This window comes from Chelonoidis abingdonii, chromosome 1, assembly GCF_003597395.2.
Source record: "Chelonoidis abingdonii isolate Lonesome George chromosome 1, CheloAbing_2.0, whole genome shotgun sequence".
NCBI lineage: Eukaryota > Metazoa > Chordata > Testudines > Testudinidae > Chelonoidis > Chelonoidis abingdonii.
This window is the reverse complement of record NC_133769.1, coordinates 219353909-219374412: the sequence shown is the minus strand read 5'-3', so window position 1 is coordinate 219374412 and position 20504 is coordinate 219353909. Positions and strand designations below refer to the sequence as shown.

Genomic DNA, 20504 nt, shown 5'->3' with positions numbered 1-20504 from the left:
ATAAACAAACAAATAAATACAGTGCAGGGTTTGGAAAAATGGGCAGCAGGGATGGAGACTGGGGAGTGTTAAAAAAGGGTATCTTGATGAGAAAAAGGGGTTGGCCCTCAGGAATAAACTTCCATTCAACACAGTGCAAATCTAAATAAGAATATCTTTTCCCAGCTTTATGGAAGTATACCCTCCCTTTCTAAAAGAAATTTGTTGGGTAGGCTACAAGTCACTTTCAAAGTTACAGTAATGTCCAGGACCGGCTCCAGGGTTTTTGCTGCCCCAAGTGGCAAAAAAAAAAAAAAAAAGCTGCGATCGAGGAAGGCGGCAGCTCCACCATGCCGCTTTCTTCTTCAGTGGCAGGTCCTTCTCTCCGAGAGGGACCGAGAGACCCGCCACCGAAGAGCCCAACGCGCCGCCCCAAGCACCTGCTTGCTGAGCTGGTACCTGGAGCTGGCCCTGGAATGTCATGACAGCTGCTTGCAGCACTTCAGGTTCTCTGGCGACCAGTATTACACATTTCCACCGGCTATATGTTAATCAGTCAATTGAAAAGGCAACAGTGGGTATGCATATTGCTTATCCATCATGCCCAACACAATCAAAGGGAGAACTAAACACACGGTCGTCCTCTGCTAACTAAAGACGACAAGGAATACAAAGATAACATTATCAGACTCTGCAGATCAATCTCTCCCACGCAGTAACAGCACAGATTCTTCTCACGGAATCAGTCATACTGCAATAGGTGAGTTTGTTTGCTCAATTAGCTGAGAGTAAATATTTCACTGATAAGTTTTCGCTCACAATGAGATTATTGTACATTACCTGCACAATTATTCAAATAAAATAAACAGAGAGACCTGGTTTAGATGTTAGCTAGTTCAAAATACAGTAACCTTGAACAGATTTGTTACATTATGCCTGGAATGCATTATTGTGCAATGACATTGCATGATCCTGGAAATACAATTTGAGGGTACTAAGAGGATGGAAAATTCAATTTTGACGAATCTTCGTAACAAGAAATGCAAAACTGGTTTCTCAAGTCAAACATTTCAAAAAGTGGATTTTGTTTTGGGGAAAAGGTAAGGTAACTATTAGGACTAGTAGTTAATAGTATGACTGAGTAACTTAAGTCAAGCATTGTTGTAGTCTTGTAGGTCCCAGTATATTAAGGAGACAAGGTTGGTGAATGGACTCCTAGAATATGGACTACTTATGTTAAATTATCTGTTCGATCTTGTATGTAGCTGTGACATTCTGAGTACCCTTCCCAGACCTGAAGAGCAGCTTTGTGTAGCTTGAAAGTTTGTCTCTCTAACCAACAGAAGCTGGTCCAAATAAAGATATTACCTCATCCACCTTGTCTCTCTAACTTGAGTAAAATAACTTTTCTATTGGATTACTATGATTTTTTTTTAATCTTCAGATACAGTTTTCAGAGCTGATATTGTTTGTTAAATGTGAGACCTTCCAGTTTTAATCAGGAACAGGAAGCTTGATAGATAAATACAAGAAGACTAAAAGTTGACTGCAACTAATACTTTTAAAATATTTTTTCCTCTTCACTTAAAATGAAAGTATTAGTATGGCAGTCTCATTTTTTTCATATCTTTTATCTACAGATTGATCAAGACCTTCTCTGGAAGTATGGCATTTCACACTACCTCTTCGTAAGTAAATCTTCAAAGCCCTACAACTGGCACATGAAATTGATTTAATATTCATGGTTTAAGTATCATGAAGACTGAACAATATCCCACCTCCTCCCTCAGTGAGACAACCTGAAGACACTACTCTCTTCATTGATAACACTCAGAGCACTCCCAATTTTGTTCTCTCAGTGATACAGCAGCTGGAGAATATATAGCTAGATCCCCAGGGAACAGGCTTGGATTCATACAGAACTTAAAAAGCGACAAAGAGTCCTGTGGCACCTTATAGACTAACAGAAGTACTGGAGCATAAGCTTTCGTGGATGAATACCCACTTCATTGGATGCATGATCCAGACTAACATGGCTACCCCTCTGATACAGAACTTAAGTAACTCAGAGAAGAGAATAAAAAGGACAGGTAGATAGCTGTTCCCATTATGAAATACTTCTGTAAACAGGCTGCAAGTCACACAATGTGTTCTTTGTTAAAATAAATGGAAAAGAAAACTTCACTATCACAGAAGTGCCTCCTTGGTCTGAACATGTGGGGGAAGGTGTAAAGCTTTGATGAACACGCAGGGATCCTTGTACAGGGAGGGGGATGATGTCATCTCCATGTTCCCTTCTCCTTGGTCCCTCATAATGGGAGAGAACTTTTCTCCCTGGCAACAGAAATTGGCAGAACAGAACTGGCTGCTTGGAAAGGAGCACAAGGAGCCTAATTAGCTTCCTGGAATAAATAGCCACACCCAGACCAAGCAACCACAGGTGTCACCCATTTTGGATTCCCCCGAGTGAAGTGTCATTGGGCAACTCATGTTTGACCATTTGCCTTTTGTGAGGCAGGCAAGGAATTTTTCCCTCACTGCCAAACTGGCCCAGTTAGTGTGGATTCTTTTGCTGGCAAGTGGCTTGGCAAGGGATAGTGATCTGATTAGATGTCTCTCCACATTTTGGATTAAATGTTGGCAGATCCTTGATAAACTAGTAGAAAGGCTAGTGTACGATCAGCAAGAGAGATGCTATACGTAGAAGAGGTGGGCTGCGAAGTCTGGTGAAGATAGCGGGGACTGTATCCTAAACCCTCACAAGAGTTAGCGGAGTCTGGGATTTAAGTAATAGTGCTGAATACATTAGGCTTTGTTTTGGAAAGCAGGAAGACTAAGGATGGTCTTCTCCTATGGTTATGCCCAGGGCAGCTCCAGCCTCTTCCTGGGGGTTGGGGCTGAGGTGGGCTGCACAGAAAATTGGAGGGGTGGCACTATACATCTGGTGGGCAGACATATTTATTTATTTATTTTAACAATACACACTTAAACATATGTTACCTAGGTTATCCTCAAAAGGAAAAAAAATACAGTCAAAAGTGCAGGAGACTGTATCTGTGAGAGAGAGAGTGAGTGTATGTGTTGAGGGGGCTATGTGAGAGTGTGTGGGGTTGTGTTTATTGGAGGGAATGTGTGAGGGAGTGAGAGACAGCAAGTTTGAGTGTTGTGAGGAGTAAGTGAGGGAATGAATGTGTGTGTATGTGGGTGTGTTGGGGGTATGTGTGGGAGGGAGGGGAGAGAGAGAATGTGTTGGTGGCAGTGCTGAAAGAAACTGTGTGCCTGAGTGAGTGCATCAGTGCACTGTCTCTAAGCTGAGCACTCAGGAGTCTGAATGCTTGTTCAGTACAGCGGTAGTCGCAGCTCCCAATCCAAAGCCAGAGGCACCAGCACAGACAGGCTCCCTGTCCCCCCATCCCTGCTCAGCAGAGACCCACTTGGACACATCCATGTCTAGCATCAGGTGAGCTTCCCCAGAGCCAGGCCAGTCATGGATCAGCTTCCCAAAGAAGGGGAGACTGTCACAGCACTGGGAGCTGGGCAACAAGAGAGTGGCAGCTGTTGGCCAGGTGCCCAGCTCTGGAAGGGGTGGCTACAGGGGGTAAGGCAAATTTTGGGGTGGCTATAGCCCCCACAAGCCTCCCCCAGTGCTGTCCCTTGTTATGCCTACGCATACTGGTGTGAAGTTGGACCACTGTTGGCACCAGTTAGTTACTGAGGGGAGTTAAACTCCTTAGGATTAAGTTCAATATAGTTGAGGCCTCTGCTTCAACCTTAATTTACTGCATGATCTCTTTATTCCTGAGCGTGAATACATTTCTAAGCATTGTGGGGAAAAAAAAGCAATCAAAAATATCACTGTGATAACTCATATACAGTTGCCTTCAAGAATTCTTTTCCAATGTATTTTCTTGTGCCATCAGGAGACATAGAACAAGTTGCTGCCTTTTGAGCAGAGAACACTAAACAGTAAACCATGATCAAGGAAGCCAAGTGTCATGTATCTTACATGATATCGAGGCATTTAGCAGCCCTGTAACATATTCCAAGATTTCAGCTGGATTCCTGTCCATCTGACTTAGCTAAAGGAAAATGACACATGCAGGTATTCCACTTTTTGGCTAATATAGGGCACAGTTGCACTTCATGAGCAGGCAACCAGTCGTCTCATCTCTCTGTTCCCTCTGCTGGATCCGAGTCCAACACCAGACCTAGCTCCCTCCTTACCCATCCTCCTTGCAGCCAGTTGCACACCCCAACACACGTTCCCCAGTCCCTGCCTCTGCTAGCCAAACAGCCCTCTGTATCCCACAATGTCAGGCACCTTCTACCATCCAGCTGCTTTCTGTCCCCAGAAGTCCCAGCACTCATCTATTACCCAGAAGCCTCCTGCCCCAACACCTACCATCTGCTTGCCACTCCAAAACTCCCAAGACCCAAAGCACCTTCTATTCCCCACCTTCCCTCATAGTGATCCTTTTCCTTTTTCCCCAGCACCATCTATCCACTAGAAGCTCTCTGCTACCTAGGAAGCCCCAGCAACCACTCATCTCCCAGTAGCTCCAGCACCACCAATCCTCATTCACCTATGTCCTCAGCACCTCCAAGCAGAGACCTAGGTAGTGACCCTACAGTTTCTTATTCAGACTCCTCTACTCATCTCCCCCTTGATAAGTTTGGTGAAGATCCATTAACTACCAATGTAAAAGCAGCAAAGAATCCTGTGGCACCTTATAGACTAAAAGACGTTTTGGAGCATGAGCTTTTGTGGGTGCCACAGGATTCTTTGCTGCTTTTACAGATCCAGACTAACACGGCTACCCCTCTGATACTTAACTACCAATGGCCACTGCTCAGAGCAGATTATGTTGACCATACACATACATTTATGGTTATATGCATATTATTTTCAAATATGAACATTTTATTTGAAAAAAGTACAATAGTTGGAGCAGAACAAACCTTGGCAACTTTCATTAATGATACTTTCATTAATTTTTTTTCATGCTCAGGGCTTAATTTTCCACTTTTTCAACTTTTATAGTCAATTCAACCTATACAATATGAATGCAAATATTTAGGGTAAGTGCAATATAACATCTGCGGCTGGCCTGTCAGCTGACTCAAACTAACTGGGGTCAGGCTGTGGAGCTGTAAAATTGCAGCGTACACATTCGAGCTGGAGCCCAGACTTCAGACTCCAACCTCTACACTGCAATTTTATAGCCCTCAGCTCAGCCACCATGTCAGCTGACAGAGGTTGCGGGTGCCAGCTGTGGGTGTTTTATTGCACTTGTAACTCCTTTGAGGTTTAGAGAGCATGGCCCCCTTAAATCTCTTTCCTAAGGGCAGGAAGAGGAGCAGTGAGAGAAAGGAGGGAAACTCCAGGATGTGGCTCTGGAGCTCCAGGGAGAGAGAAGGGCTGCAGCCCGCAGGCCCTCACAGAGTGAAGCAGCAGAGAACCTGCCTGAACCCTGGGAAGGACAGGGTGGCCAATCGCGGACAGCCCAGGATAGGAGCCAGGAGGAGCACTGTGCCAAGGAGGAATCGCCTGAGGAGGATAGGCCAGAGCTGGACCCAGTATCACGGCTGCCCAGAGCTGCATGGGCTTGTGTCTCTGCATTGGAATAAGGAGGGAGGTTGCTAGATATTTAAGTGGGGTGGTGGTTGTTCTGTGTGGCTTTGCAGAGAGCAGCAGAAGAGGGGTCCAGAGGGGTTTGGAGGGCACTGGACTGGAACTTTGCTCAGGACTCCGGAACTCAGTGTGCAGACATATTGCTCGGTGTCTGCCCTTCCACACTGTGCTACCACTGGGCCTGTGGGGCCTTGGTTTGGATGCAGCTCTCTCCCCTATATTTTCCCTTGTTGTTTTTCCCTCCTCATCCCTCTGTAAATAAATGTTTTCCTTTCTTATATCTATTGTACTTTTCCTGCGGGTGGGTGTGTTCTCTCTGGGAGGTTTGGAACAGGTGCCCCTGGTGTGGAAGGGATTTCTCCTGCTGCATTCCAAGGCACACCTTCTCTTGGCCAGAGCTGCCTGCAGAGCAGATGCCATCTTGGCCACGAAGGCGCTAAAGTTACACACTGTAGACATATCCTTAAAGTACTTGAATTATACATGTCACAATGAGCTCCAGCTATAATGAAATAAGAACCGACCATTGTTATGGTTATATGCATAAGGGACCTGAGTGAAGTTGGAGAGTTTAATCTTTATGTTTAGAATTCCCTGAATTCTGATTGCTCAATTTATGAACCATAAAGTTGCATTAACCGTAACTACCAGCATACTAACAGTATCAAATTCCAATACTGACTGGAAACTAAAAGAAACACAAATCTAGACCAAACTATATTAGAAGGAACTGCTGCTGCACATCAGCACTAATATCAATGGATTTAAATAAAATGAAAAGCCTGAGAAAGGAAATGAGTACCCATCCTCTACTAGTCAACTACGACAGAGGTCAGAAAACCCTCCAGGAGCAATATTTCCAGTGCTCAGTACAAGAGGTTGATTTGAGACTTGAAAGGTGGATTCTGTAGCTCAGCAAATAGGTTTGTTTGTCTGCCCATGATACAATCAGATACAGTAGAAGATAAAAATTAGAGAATATATTAGTTTATTAGTGAAGAGGTTTTCTCCTGTTTTCTTGTTTGCAAAATAACTTTCTATTTCAGATTATTCCATTAAAAACTAGGAAGAGTAAATGAAGTTTCCCTTACTCTCCCACACTCTTACAGCAATGGAGCAAATGCATTACAAATCAGAATTCAGGCTCTCACTTGGAGGGGAGAAAGAATCTAATGAGATATTCAGGGGTTCATTCCCCACCCTGGCTCAATACTCTTGCATAATTCCTAATTGATATTAACGGTGATGTCATGGGGTGTATGTACTTCAGGCTGGCCCGGCAGCCAAGCGATTAATGCAGGAACTGGCAGCCAAGGCTTACTGGCAGCCTTACGCAGCTGGGAGAATAAAAGAGCTGAGAAGCAGAGGGGTGGAGCTGCTGCCGGAGGAGCAAGCAAGTTGGAAATGGAAACTCCTGTCAGCAAGCAGAGAGGCCATGACCAGCTCTAAAGTCTGGAGAAGCAGACAGAAACCAAGGTAGATAGGAAGGAGCCATGGGTACACCAGAAGGAGTTGTTGAGAACTGATTCCCCCGCCTGGTTTAAAGGCCCTGATTTGTAACCCAATGGAGTGGGGAGCCTGGGTTCCCCTATCAATCCCTCAGCTTTAAAAAAAGATGGTTACTCACCTTAGTAACTGTTGTTCTTCGAGATGTGCTGCTCCTATCCATTCAAGTAGGTATGCGCGCGTGCACGTTCGTCGGAGACTTTTACCCTAGCAACACTCGGTGGGCCGGCAGGGTGCCCCCTGGAGTGGCGCCGCTATGGCGCCTGATATATACCCCTGCCGGCCCGACCGCTCCTCAGTTCCTTCTTGCCGGCTACTCCGACAGTGGGGAAGGAGGGCGGGTGTGGAATGGATATGAGCAACACATCTCGAAGAACAACAGTTACTAAGGTGAGTAACCGTCTTTTCTTCTTCGAGTGCTTGCTCATATCCATTTCCAGTAGGTGATTCCCAAGCCTTACCTAGGCGGTGGGGTCGGAGTGAGACGTTGTGAAAGTAAGACCGCTGAGCCGAAGCGGCATCGTCTCTAGATTGCTCAACCAGCGCATAGTGCGACGTGAAGGTGATCCTGACGACAGGTAGCCGCCCGGCATATGTCTTGGATGGGGACCTGCGCCAGGAAAGCAGCAGACGAGGCTTGAGCCCGAGTAGAATGGGCGGTGAGTTGGCCAATTGGACGTGAGCTAAGTCATAGCACATCCCGGATACAGGACGTCACCCATGATGAAATCCGCTGGGAAGTTACAGGGAGACCTTTCATACGCTCCGCCACTGCTATGAATAACTGGGCGAGCGTCTGAAGGCTTTAGTCCTGCTGATGTAGAATGCAAGAGCCCGGCAGACATCAGGGTGTGTAGCTGCTGGTCCCCGGCGGGATGCGTGCGGCTTCGGGAAGAAGACCGGTAGAAAAATGTCTTGGTTAATATGAAAGGCAGAGACCACCTTCGGAAGGAAGGCTGGGTGTGGTCGTAAAGCTGCACTTTTCTTTGTGAAAGATGGTGTAAGGTGGGTCTACTACCAACGCACGGAGCTCAGATACCCGTCTGGCCGAGGTGATGGCTACCAGGAAGGCCGTCTTCCAAGACAGGTAGAGTAAGGAGCAGGTGGCTAACGGCTCAAAAGGTGGGGCCATGAGCCTAACAGCACCAGGTTGAGATCCCATGTAGGGGAAGGAGGCTTAACCGGAGGGTAGAGTCTCTCCAATCCCTTAAGGAATCTGGAAACTATTGGGTGAGAAAAGGTGGAGTGCCGGACTCTCCAGGATGGAAGGTGGAGATTGCGGCCAGATGGACCCTAATTGAAGAGAGGGCTAGGCCTTGGCCCTTGAGATACAACAAACAGTCCAGGACAACAGGGACTGGAACGGTGTTAGGGACCAGGGAACGCTGCGTACACCAGTAAGAGAACCGCTTCCACTTAGCGAGATAAGTTGTCCGCGTAGAGGGTTTCTTACTACCCAAAAGGACCTGCTGAACCTGGCTGGAGCACTGGCGCTCAGACTCGTTTAACCAGACAGAAGCCACGCCGTCAGGTGCAGGGACGGAAGGTCCGGGTGCTGAAGCCTGCCGAAGTCCTGCGTTATAAGGTCCGGGTAGAGGGGCAGTGGTATAGGAGTCGCTAGGGACAGGTCGAGCAGCATGGAGCACCAATGCTGTCTCGGCCATGCCGGAGCTATTAGGATCAGGTTGGCCTTGTCCCTGCGTAGCTTGAGCAGGACTTTGTGGATGAAGGGAAAGGGTGGAAAGGTATAAAGGAGACACCCTTTCCATGGAATGAGGAAAGCATCCGAGAGAGAGCCCGGAGAGCGACCCTGCAGGGAGCAGAACACCTGACACTTCCTGTTCTCCTTGGAGGCGAATAGGTCTATCTGGGGAAAGCCCCACTTCCGGAAAACAGAAAGTAGGATGTCCGGGCGGATGGACCATTCGTGTGTCAGGAACGACTGGCTCAGGCGGTCCGCTAGAGTGTTCCGGACCCCTGGGAGGAAGGAGGCTATCAAGTCTATTGATTGGGCTATATAAAAGTCCCACAGTTGCATTGCCTCTTGGCAAAGAGGAGAAGATCGTGTCCCTCCTTGTTTGTTTATGTAATACATGGCCGTTGTGTTGTCCGTTAAAATGGCAACACAACGGCCCTGTAGCTGTTGGCGAAAGGCCTGGCACGCCAACCGGACCGCCCTGAGTTCGCGGACATTGATGTGGAGGTGGAGTTCTGGTAAGGACCAAAGACCTTGGGTGCGCAGATGGCCCAGGTGTGCGCCCCACCCCAGAGAGGAAGTGTCCGTTGTTAGGGACAGCGAGGGTTGAGGTGGATGGAACGGTCAACCGGCACACACCAGGGCGGGGTCCAGCCACCAGTTGAGGGATCCCAGCAAGTGCGACAGTATTGTGATTATCATGTCCAGAGCATCCCTGCGGGGCCGAGAGACCGAGGCGAGCCAGACTTGCAGAGGGCGCATGCGTAGTCTCGCGTGTTTTGTCACGAAAGTGCACGCAGCCATGTGACCGAGGAGAGCGAGTACGGTGCGGACAGAGGTTGTGGGGAAGGCTTGGAGCCTCTGAACGAGGGTAACTATAGACCGGAACCGCTGAGGAGGCAAGCTGGCTGTTGCTCGACTGGAGTCCAGCAGTGCCCCTATGAATTCTATGTTCTGCGTAGGGCGCAGAATGGATTTGTCTAGATTCATGATTAAACCTAGACGAGAAAACAGATCTTTGATGAAGTCTACGTTCGCGGTTACTTGGTTCTCGGAAGACCCTCGAATCAACCAGTCATCGAGGTATAGGAAAACATGAATACGACGACGATGGAGGTATGCAGCTACTACCGCCATACACTTCGTAAAAACTCGGGGGGCCGAGGAGAGGCCAAAGGGAAGAACCGCAAATTGGTAGTGATGACGGTTCAGCACAAAGCGAAGAAACCTCCTGTGCGGTGGGTAAATCGCTATATGAAAATAAGCGTCCCTCATGTCGAGAGCAGCGTACCAATCTCCGGGATCGAGGGAAGGAATGATGTTTCCCAGGGACACCATGCGGAACTTGAGCTTCTTGATGTACTTGTTCAGAGCTTGCAGGTCCAGTATGGGCCGGAGGCCGCCTTTCGCCTTTGGAATTTGGAAGTATCTGGAATAGAACCCTCCGCCTCTTAAGTGCTCTGGAATCTCCTCTATGGCTCCCAACGCTAGGAGCTTGGAGACTTCCTGTATGAGGAGTTGCTCGTGAGAGGGGTCCCTGAAGAGGGATGAGGACGGAGGATGGGAAGGTAGGGTGGAAATAAACTGAAGACGGTAGCCACATTCCACCGTGCTGAGGACCCAGCGGTCTGATGTCAGCTGGGACCATGCAGGGAAGAAAGCGGCAAGGCAATTGGCGAAGTGAGCGGGATCGCTGGAGGAAATTGGTACGGTGCTCTCGAGCGCACCTTCAAAAGTTAGACTTCGGTCCCGCCGGTGGCTTCGCGGGACCGGAGTTGTTATCCCCTTGAGGGCCAGACTGGTGCCTACGAGAGGTCCGGGCTCTCCTTCTGGAGAAGTCCTGCCTTGGTCGAGGTGGGGGTTAGGACCGTTGGGGCTGGGAACGGAAGGATCTTCTCTGAGTCTGCGGTGTGTGCATTCCCAGCGAACGCACTATCACACAATTGTCTTTGAGACTCTGGAGTCAAGGATCTGTTTTCTGTGAGAAGAGCCCCTCACAGTCAAAGTATCGTGTACTGCAGCTCAGGCGGCAGACCGGATGCTTGCAGCCACGAAATACGCCTCATAGCTACCCCCGAGGCAAGAGTTCTAGCCGCCGAGTCTGCGACGTCCAACGAGGCCTGAAGGGAGGTCCTTGCAACCTTTTTCCCCTCCTCCAGGAGAGCTGAGAACTCTTGGCGGGAGTCCTGCGGGACTAGCTCTACAAACTTCCCCACTGCCTCCCAGGTATTGAAACTATAATGGCTCAGGAGGGCCTGTTGATTCGCAACCCGGAGCTGGAGGCCTCCCGGTGAGTAGATTTTCCTGCCCAATAGGTCCATCCGCCTGGCCTCTCGGGATTTGGGCGCAGGAGCTTGCTGACCGTGCTGCTCTCGCTCGTTGATGGATTGGACTACCAACGAGCAAGGTGGAGGGTGGACATAAGGGTATTCATATCCTTTTGACGGCACCATATATTTTCGTTCCACCCCTTTCGCTGTAGGCGGAATCGAAGCCGGGGTCTGCCAGATGGTGTCGGCTCGTGCCTGAATGGAACGAATAAAGGGGAGCTCCACCCTGGTTGGTGCCTCCGCTGAAAGGATACTGACCACTGGGTCATCTACCTCAGGAACTTCCTCTGCCGGTAAGTTTATGTTCAAGGCCACCCGGCGTAGGAGATCCTGGTGAGACCTGAGGTCGATAGGTGGCGGCCCTGACATTGCCGTTCCCGCCACAGCCTCGTCCAGGGAAGAAGAGGACGAGACTCCAGGGACCAAAGGGTCATGCAGAGACTCTTCGGTCTGAGGAGCATCCAGGGGCTGCTCCTGTTGGTCCGCCTCCTGGGCAGGCAGCTGCTCCAAGGTCGCTGGAGGGGGTCTGCTCGCCATGGACTCCGGTGCTTGGTGGTCGGAGGCGGAGCGTGGTGGCGGATGGTGGCTACCTTGGCTCTGGTGGTAAGCCCACGGAGTCCAAAAGGGCCACTGATGGGGACCTTGATTGTCCGACTCCCCATACGATGCAGTGTCAGCGTGGGAAGAGATGGACGGTTGGCGGGATGGCCATGGTGGAGCGGAGAGTGTGTGAGATACGTCCCTGTGGCCAACAGAATCATCCCCGCGCGGTCCTGGGGAGCGGTGCCGGGAATCCCGCCGGTGCCGTGAAGGTGACCGGGACCTACGACCAGGCCGGTGCCGGAAGGTCGACCTGTGCCGAGAGCCTTCATGCCGAGATCGGCTGCGCGACATTCGGTGCCGAGATTGGTGCCGAGATCTGGAGCGGTGCCGGTAATGCCTGGACGGTGACCGGGACCTCGAGTGGTACCGCGAGTACAACCGGTACCGTGATGGGGAACAGTACCGGGACTGCGAGCGGTCGCGGGATCGGGAGCGATGGCGAGACCTGGAACGTCTGCGGGACCTGGATCTGGACCTGGAACGGCGGGGTCCCACGGTGCCGGGAGATCTCATAAGAGCCAACTTGCCAACAGATTTTGGGACCCGCACTGGCGGTGCCGGGAGTCGAGGCAGCTCGGGTTTCATCATCACGATTAGGTCCCTTGCCGCGGAGAATGTCTCCGGGGTTGAAGGCACAATGAGCTCAACTGCGGCACGCGCCGGGGAGCTAATAGGCACCGGACTCGACGGCTCTTCCGAGGCTGGAATCAACGGTGCAACAGACATCGAGGCCGCGGCAGATGTAGTCGGTGCCGGGCGGTCTGATTTAGATAAGCGCTCAGACTGCGGCGCCGGAATAGCGGCCGCAGGAGGCTTATGCTTCTTGCTTTGCGGAGACAGCGAGCGGTGCCGACCAGAAGCTGGTGCCGGAGACCTGAGGGACGGCGTCTTGTCTGAGGGTGTGCGGTGCGGTGCCGAGGAGGCGCTTGTGCCCGGTGCCGTGGACGGTGCCGAGGATGGTGGAGTGAGAGCTGCCTCCATCAGCAACTGCTACAGGCGAACGTCCCGCTCTTTCTTGGTACAGGGCTTGAACGCCTTACAGATCTTGCACTTGTCTGTTAAGTGGGACTCGCCCAAACACTTCAGACAGGAATCGTGTGGGTCGCCTGTGGGCATAGGCCGACGGCAGGCCGCGCACGGTTTAAAGCCCGGTGATCCGGGCATGAGCCCGGTACAGGGGTAGGGGACGGGGTTAACCACCGATCCCTTCTAAGGAACTATAAAAACTAAACTAAGTAAAACTAAGTACTAACTACTAACTAATTCACTATATACAGAATTTACAAAAGAGAGTCAAGAGAATCGCTAGGGATGTGGAGAAACAGATAGACTGCGCTCCACAGTTCCAACAACCGACACGGGCGGTAAGAAGGAACTGAGGAGCGGTCGGGCCGGCAGGGGTATATATCAGGAGCCATAGCGGCGCCACTCCAGGGGGTGCCCTGCCGGCCCACCGAGTGTTGCCAGGGTAAAAGTCTCCGACGAACGTGCACGCAGCGCGTGCACACCTACTGGAATGGATATGAGCAAGCACTCAAAGAAGAACTAAAGAATTCTCCAAATCCCACAAGTACCAAAACCCACAGGGATAAGGAGAAGAGCCCACACACCTCAGCAAGACTAACCCATTTCATAGCCCTCAATGGGACTACCATAGAGACTCAGGCAAAAGGAGCTGACTGGCCATCCTGCCAGATTAAATAAACTTTGTGCAATGCTCTGTCTGACCAAAGGGGGTGCTGTTGCATCAGCACACTGGCTCACAAGTGGCTACATGTGCAAACCCCTCATGTTATAAGTTTCTCGAAGTACGGTAATTTGATATGACCTTCCAAATTACGATTACTCAAGTCTCCTTAGAGTCTAGCTCCCATATAAAACACAGATCCATACCACAGACTGGCAAGTTAAAATTCATTTTCCTTTCATGGCAAAGGCAGTCTAGTTTCCCATGTTTTTCTCTTGCTGTCTCTCACTCTTAGTACACCACATTCAACTTCTTTTCATTGATTTTTTTCCCCCACCAAAGTTTTGCATTTACTTTACTTTAATGTATGTTCGATCCACCCAATAAAGAGCAATGAATCATCTTTTTTGATAATCCCATGATTTTACCTTCACAGAACACCAAAGTAACCAGTGCAATCTAGTTCCTATTATAATAGTGATGGTCCAACTGGATAATAAAGTCAGGCCACTTCTTCTATTCCTGAAATATTTTTAGTTTTCATTTACTCAACTCTGGTACTTTTCAAAATGAGAATGATAAATAAGCACTCTGGGATGGCATTGGAAAGTGACACAGAGCTGTGACTACCTGCAATTTTTTTTTTTTTATTATTAGCTATCCTACATTTCTGCTCATGTCAGACAGTGAAAAGAAACCACAGTAACAGCTGTCAAAAGATTTTCACCTTACTACTTAATTTCAGAAAACTTTTCTTTATCATTTGCTGATTTCTCTGCTGCCATTACAAACATATCCATACTTTCATAAATATATTTTTCATTCAAACTAAACTACATGTTCCATGCAGACCTTAGTCTGAAAAATGAATCTTATTTTGTCAATTGAAATAATATTTAAAATATTTCCTGGGAACACCAGAGCATGATTTTTATTTTATTTTTTATATTAAAAGGGTTTTAAAACTCTCTCTGAGAGAAAGAGAGAGAGAGTGTGAGTGTTCTGAACAGATTTCTCAGTAAAAAGGATAAAGAATTTAGTTGGTTTTGTCAAAGAATTAGTAATAAGTGTTCAGTCTCAGTCAAAGCAGATTGAACCACTTCCACATCAAAAAGAATCCTTATGAACTGCGTCAGATGCACAAATTTCACTCTCCTCACGTTAAACATATTTTCTTTATTGAAGTTTTCCGACGAAGCTATTTATTGACATGAGTGCTCATTTTATGACATGCTCGGCAGAAAATATACTTGTGAACAAATATTACACTTGACATTTAATTTTGAAACAACAGTTGGCTTCTCAGTGGGAGTTTTGCCTGAGTAAGAAATGCTGAATAGGGCTCTTTAATATTAAATTCACCACAGATATTTTTCAAAGGAAGACATTTGAAGTTTGAAGTGTAAGGGCTACCCAAGCAATTCCCTTATTTCTAAAGTAAAACAATCTGCTATGCACTGCATAATAACAATACAAGGAAGCATAGTAATACTGTATCTTATTGTTTTCAATTATCCTATACAATTAGGAGCTAATTTTATTTTTTTGGAAATTAGGTCAACTGCTAAAGTGCTAGTTGTTTAAGGTAAAAGAATGAAAAAATGGGATGATATATTATACTTACCTCCTGTTGCAGCTCTTCCCATCGAGTACTGAATTTCTCCAGTTTTTCACTGATCAATTCATCCAAGACTCCACCATCAGTTAAAGTCTGTGCCAGCTCCCGAATCTGATTGCGGTTATCTTCTGGATGTTGCATTAAACTTTCCAAAGACTGGAAAAAAAACCAAACCCCAAAAAATCACGATTTGTTCTCCTTTTTCTCAGAGCAGCAGAAAAGTCTAAAGAGCACTCATTTTTCATTAATGTGTAAGAAAGAAACCCTCCATTTCAGACACAACTGAAATGCAGACATCAGATCAAAATATCAAACAATTTCATATTTCTGCCACAAAGTACTGTACACTATGCATTACTAAAATCATGCTTTAGCAACTAAGGTCTCAAGTCTAGCAAAGCACTTAACCACGTGCTTAAATTTAAACATGAATACTCCCATTGACTTATTTTCTCCATCCATGTAGGACAATAGCTCATGTCAACATGTCCATACCTCTTGGTGAAAAAATGTCTATTGAAATAGAAAATCAAAATTATATAAATTAAATCATAGCATCGTCCTTGCATTAATCCCATCAAATGTGATTTGTGCTTAAAATTAAGCATTTGCTTAAGCATTCTAACTGGATTGGGGCCCAAATGCAAAGTTTCCATCCAATCAATTAATTGTTTTCTGCACTCTGATGCACCGAGAAGAAGGAGGATATGTCTACACAGGGATTAAAAACCTGCAGCTGGCCTGGATCAGCTGAGTCGAGGTTGTGGGGCTTCAGCTCTGGGGCTGAAAGACTGCTATGTAGATCCTGTGAGGGTAGAGGGTCCCAAAGCTAGGGCTCCAGCCTGAGCCCAAATGTTTACACAGCACATTTTAACCCCACAACCCAAACCCCATGAGCTCAAGTTAACTGACCTGAGCCAGCCATGGCCAGGCAGCGGTGCTTTTATCCTCATGTAGACAAACTGAAATATAATTCTTAGATAGCCCATTGCCTTCATAAATAACGAATAAAGACTGAAAGGACCAGGTCCTAAGGATAAAATACAGACCCCAGTAAAATCATTGATGCTTTTGCCATTGACTTCAGTGGGGCCAGAATTTCTAAGAGTAGGATGTTTTACTATCAACATACATGAGAAATCAGTATTTTCACATGGGATTACTCTATTCCATTTACATGGTAGTTATTACCTTAAAACATGCACACACATTAAAATCAAATTATGACTTGCTGAATCAAGTAGTACTTTGTGATTTTCAAATAGTCTGTATCTTCCCAAATAGTTATGCAGATTCATGGTTTCTTTCATCTGTAATGGAAGGTTTTCCAAAATGGTGTTGGTATAACTCAATACGTGTCTTAATAATTTATATCAGTTAAGCCAGCACTTACATCTAATGCCTCTGAGATCTCTTCTGCACCTCCTTGGATATTTTCAGTTGCCTTGAGTTTCAGCTCCATCTCATTCAACCATTTATCTTCTGCATCCAAGTAGGACAATAACTCACGCCAACATGACCATATCTCCTGGTGAAAAAAATGTACATTTAGATAGAAAATCAAAATTTAAAAAAAACATAGCTGCTTCTTCCTGGCATTAATCCCATGAAATAGGGTCTTCTCTCTGAGTCCTCTCCCTCAAAGTTCTCTGTTCAATCCCATATCCTCTATAATACTACATGGTATATTCTTTCTCCATCCTGAGCAAGCAGATCTCAAAATTATTTTTCCACATGTACAGAACCAATGGGCTCATCACAAGTTTTTCATTTTGTACTTAAATAGTTTCATGCTTCTTTAAGAAATAAACTGATCACATCATTGTAAATAAAAGCAAAGTCAATCAGACATTTTTCAAAGAATACATTAAAAGCCTAGTTTTTCCAGAGTTTATTGGCATCTACAAGAGTTTCATGCATGTCAGGAGTGCTTTCAAGTGCCTGGTGGCTTCAACAGAAGGCCAACACAAAAGCAAATAGAGTCTTGTGAAAAAAAGTTGATTTTAACAGAATCCTCACAGCTGCTCTGATTTTGAAAATGTCTATATTTTATTTAATATATATTTGTTTCCAATTTTCTTCTAAGCCTTTAAGATGTAAATTTTACTTTTAAAGATTTATTCTAGAAAAAGTTATATGAGTTAGCAATTTTCTTAAATCCTTTACTGAAAACCAATAATATGTTTCAAAGAAACAATGCTTTCATAGTTTCAACTGAACTATTTTTTAAACATAAAACTTGATTCTAAGCCACACTGAATGCAATAGTTGAGAATTGCTTAGATGCTAGAATTCAAAACAGAATGCTAAAACATTGAATACCCATCTTAATCATGTTATTCTCAGAGAATTAAAAAATCTGCAATTTTTATATCATCTTTGATTATCTAACTAAGCAAAGTCACTGTAAGTAAAACATTCTGAAATGCCATAAACCTTACTATCCTTTCCAAGTTTAAAATCTCTGTGGTAGGTCACTCTCCACTATGTTTAGCCAGACATTTCTGAATATATAACTGTGCTCCATCAGGATAACTATTGTGATTCTGTGGTTGTGAACTATATTTACAGCAACTTAATATGAGCACGGTTTATTTAGCATGACAATAGTAAAGAAGACAAAGATAAGAGTTTATTATCTGCTAATCCATCTGCTAGCGTCTATGTTATTTTTGCAGTTGAGTAGTTGTAATATTAAAGACCAACAAAATAGCTGACCTCCAGAGTTTTGCACTTTCCATTTAGCCTGCTGCAGAGCCGCTGGTAGTTTGTAATTAATATGTCAAGTTCCTTTTCTAAGGCTTCGTGAGCTGCAGGTGGAGCTCTTGCTATAAAATTATTCACAGAGTCTGTGAGTAGCTTCACCTTCACCTCTTTCTGTCTGGCCTCCTCTTTTGCTCTCTGTAAAACAGAAGTAAATGATGGTCATGACTTTGGTCCTGACTTGTAGAGAAGAAATCAGAGTTCAAATAATTCTATCAAGATTCTACTTAGGTTGAAAGAAAGAAGAATCAAGGAAGTAATGCCCAACCACGCTGATATCTTCTTTGACAGTTCAATGAAAATTGTTTTCATTTTGGAGGCAACATACAAATTTATCATGAATAACAAATAAATATATTATACAATATAGAACTACTGAATCTTTTGGAGTAGTGAGAAAACAAAACAAAACAAAATTTCAATAATATACTTGCTGAGAAAATGCTTCAGGCATCAATGCTGCAATATTTGACATAACAGATTAAAACATCTTTTGTGTTACTTCCAAATAAATTCAATTAACCATCTTTAACAGTGCACAGTCAATTGGGGAGATTTAAAATACAAAAATCAAATTTCTGTCTAAGACCCCAGTCACAGCTGTATTTCAAATTTGAGCTTCTGCGTGAGCATTCTTTGGATCATCCCACTCAACCCCAGAATCAGCTGAGGATTTAGAGAGAGAATCCTTCCCTCATGCAATAGCACTGTCTGAGGTAACAGCAGAGCTTGGAAGGCTTGAGGTGTGAACATGGCTTGGTCTTGGAAGAAGATGCAGTAAGAAGTGAGCAGCAGTCCCAGGGAGAAAGGTGAAAGAAATACAATTGTTAAGCAATCACAGAGGACCACAGTTTAACAGGGAATTTTAAAGATAATTAAACAATATTTAACCACCAGGCTGCTCTTATTTTTAGCCTATGTAATCACAACAACTAATTACTGTTACCCTCATCTGTGCTCTTTTTCCCTCCAACTGTTTGTTACTCTCATTAGTTATCAGTTAATTAAACTGAAGATCCTCAATGCAGGTAAGGTGTATCTCCTTAGGGGCTTGTGAAATACCCAGCAGATGGGGTCCTGATTATGACTGGTATTTTTAGACATTACTGTGCCATTGCTAAAAATAATAAGGTAATGTTTATTTATATTGTATCATTAATGTGCTGGGTCCTTTATAGATATATAAAACAACAGTTCTCTGCCCCAAAATGTTTACAGATTGAGACATTGATCCTGCAAAGACTTGGACATGTGCTTACTGGTAAGTGCATAAGTCCCAGTAGAGTCTTGAAACTACTCACATATTTAAAGTTAACACCTGCATAATTCTCTTCAGGACTGGGACCTATGGGCTCAGTTGTATCCCGTTGGAGTAGTGTAGCTCTGCACCACCTCAGTGGGAGATTCAAGAGGAATTCCTCCTGGAGCTTCTCAGCACAAAAGGAGGAATGTATCTACTACAACATCCTTTCAGGAGGTTTTGAATGCTTCCCCCAAAGCTCTGGGCCCTCTCCACGTGCCAATGGATATGGCAGGCAAGAATATGCCCTTCCTTCCTACCTGCCTCTCTTTTCAGCCATGTTAGGCTGAGAATGATCTTTTTGCCTAGTAGTGTCAGGGGCAGCTCTAGACATTTTGCCGCCCCAAGCAGGGTGGCATGCTGTGGGGAGTTCTCTGCCGGTCGCTGGGAGGGTGGCAGGCGGCTCCGGTGCACCTCCTGCAGGCGTGCCTGCAGAGGGTCCGCTGATCCTGCGGTCTGCTGGTCCCGCAGCTTTGGTGGACCTCCTGCAGGCCTGGAGCCACCCCTGAGTACTGTAGAAGTACTGTCCGGGTAAGTACAAGTTTCAGACAAGAAAGGTAGTGGAGGTTTTAATATGTGTCTTGTCAGTTAGAATTTGTATTCAAGATATGATCAAAGTAAGTTAGAGAAGGACAATTATTTAAGTCTGTTTATATCTGGTCAAAAATTGCATGTTTTGTATGTTCAGACTTCAGTAATGGGATTTTATTCTCTTATATTTGTATGAAATATTGTGCTAGGCTAAAAACTCTCTCTGCATTTCACTGGGAAATTGACCCGTTAGAAAATTTTACATAATTTGTCTTACTATGCCTGTTTCAATGGATGGTGTAATGTAAAAGTGCCATGAACTATTGTAATATAGATATTTCCACACATTAATTATATCCCAATAGCATATGCTGACTTTTAATATGGGGTTACATTTCATTCATGGCAAATCACTGTTGTCCCATTTTGATTTCTTTAGGAATTTACATGATTTCTTTTCTATCAGCTAGTAAAGAAGAACTCTTTAGCTGTAGGGGTACATGCTTCCAAACTTTCATAAAACCCTCTGCTTAACAAAGAGGGTTTTTTTAAGGCCAAAGTGACCATTACGATCATCTCCTGCATAACCCACACCATAAATTCCTGCATCAAGCCCAGGTCTTGCAGTTGATCTAGAGTATACACTAATAAATCATAAATATATCATAAATGCACAACACCTGAATTCGAGTCCTAAATTATAGTCTCCCTCTGTTTAATGTAATAGTTAAACAATCAAACTATTTTCACACTGATTTATTGAGAATGATCTAGTGGTTAACTACTGCTAACAACTGATTCTTTGGAAATTATTGCTTAATTAAATTAATGCTCAGACTGCAAAGAATCCAAAATCCAA

At 45.5% G+C, this 20504-nt stretch overlaps 1 protein-coding gene across 8 annotated transcripts in view; it reads right to left on the bottom strand.

Moving 5' to 3' along the window:
• The window catches only part of LOC116825693 (dystrophin), a 1328444-nt gene that overhangs the window by 1221386 nt on the left and 86554 nt on the right, over positions 1-20504 (bottom strand). For all 8 annotated transcript variants that reach the window (XM_075059803.1, XM_075059815.1, XM_075059808.1 and 5 more), the window contains exons 12-14: positions 17770-17952; positions 16445-16579; positions 15058-15207 (exon numbers count right to left, since the gene is read on the bottom strand). In XM_075059803.1, the coding sequence (XP_074915904.1) occupies positions 15058-15207; positions 16445-16579; positions 17770-17952 (468 nt within the window). The remainder of the gene's footprint in view (positions 1-15057; positions 15208-16444; positions 16580-17769; positions 17953-20504) is intronic.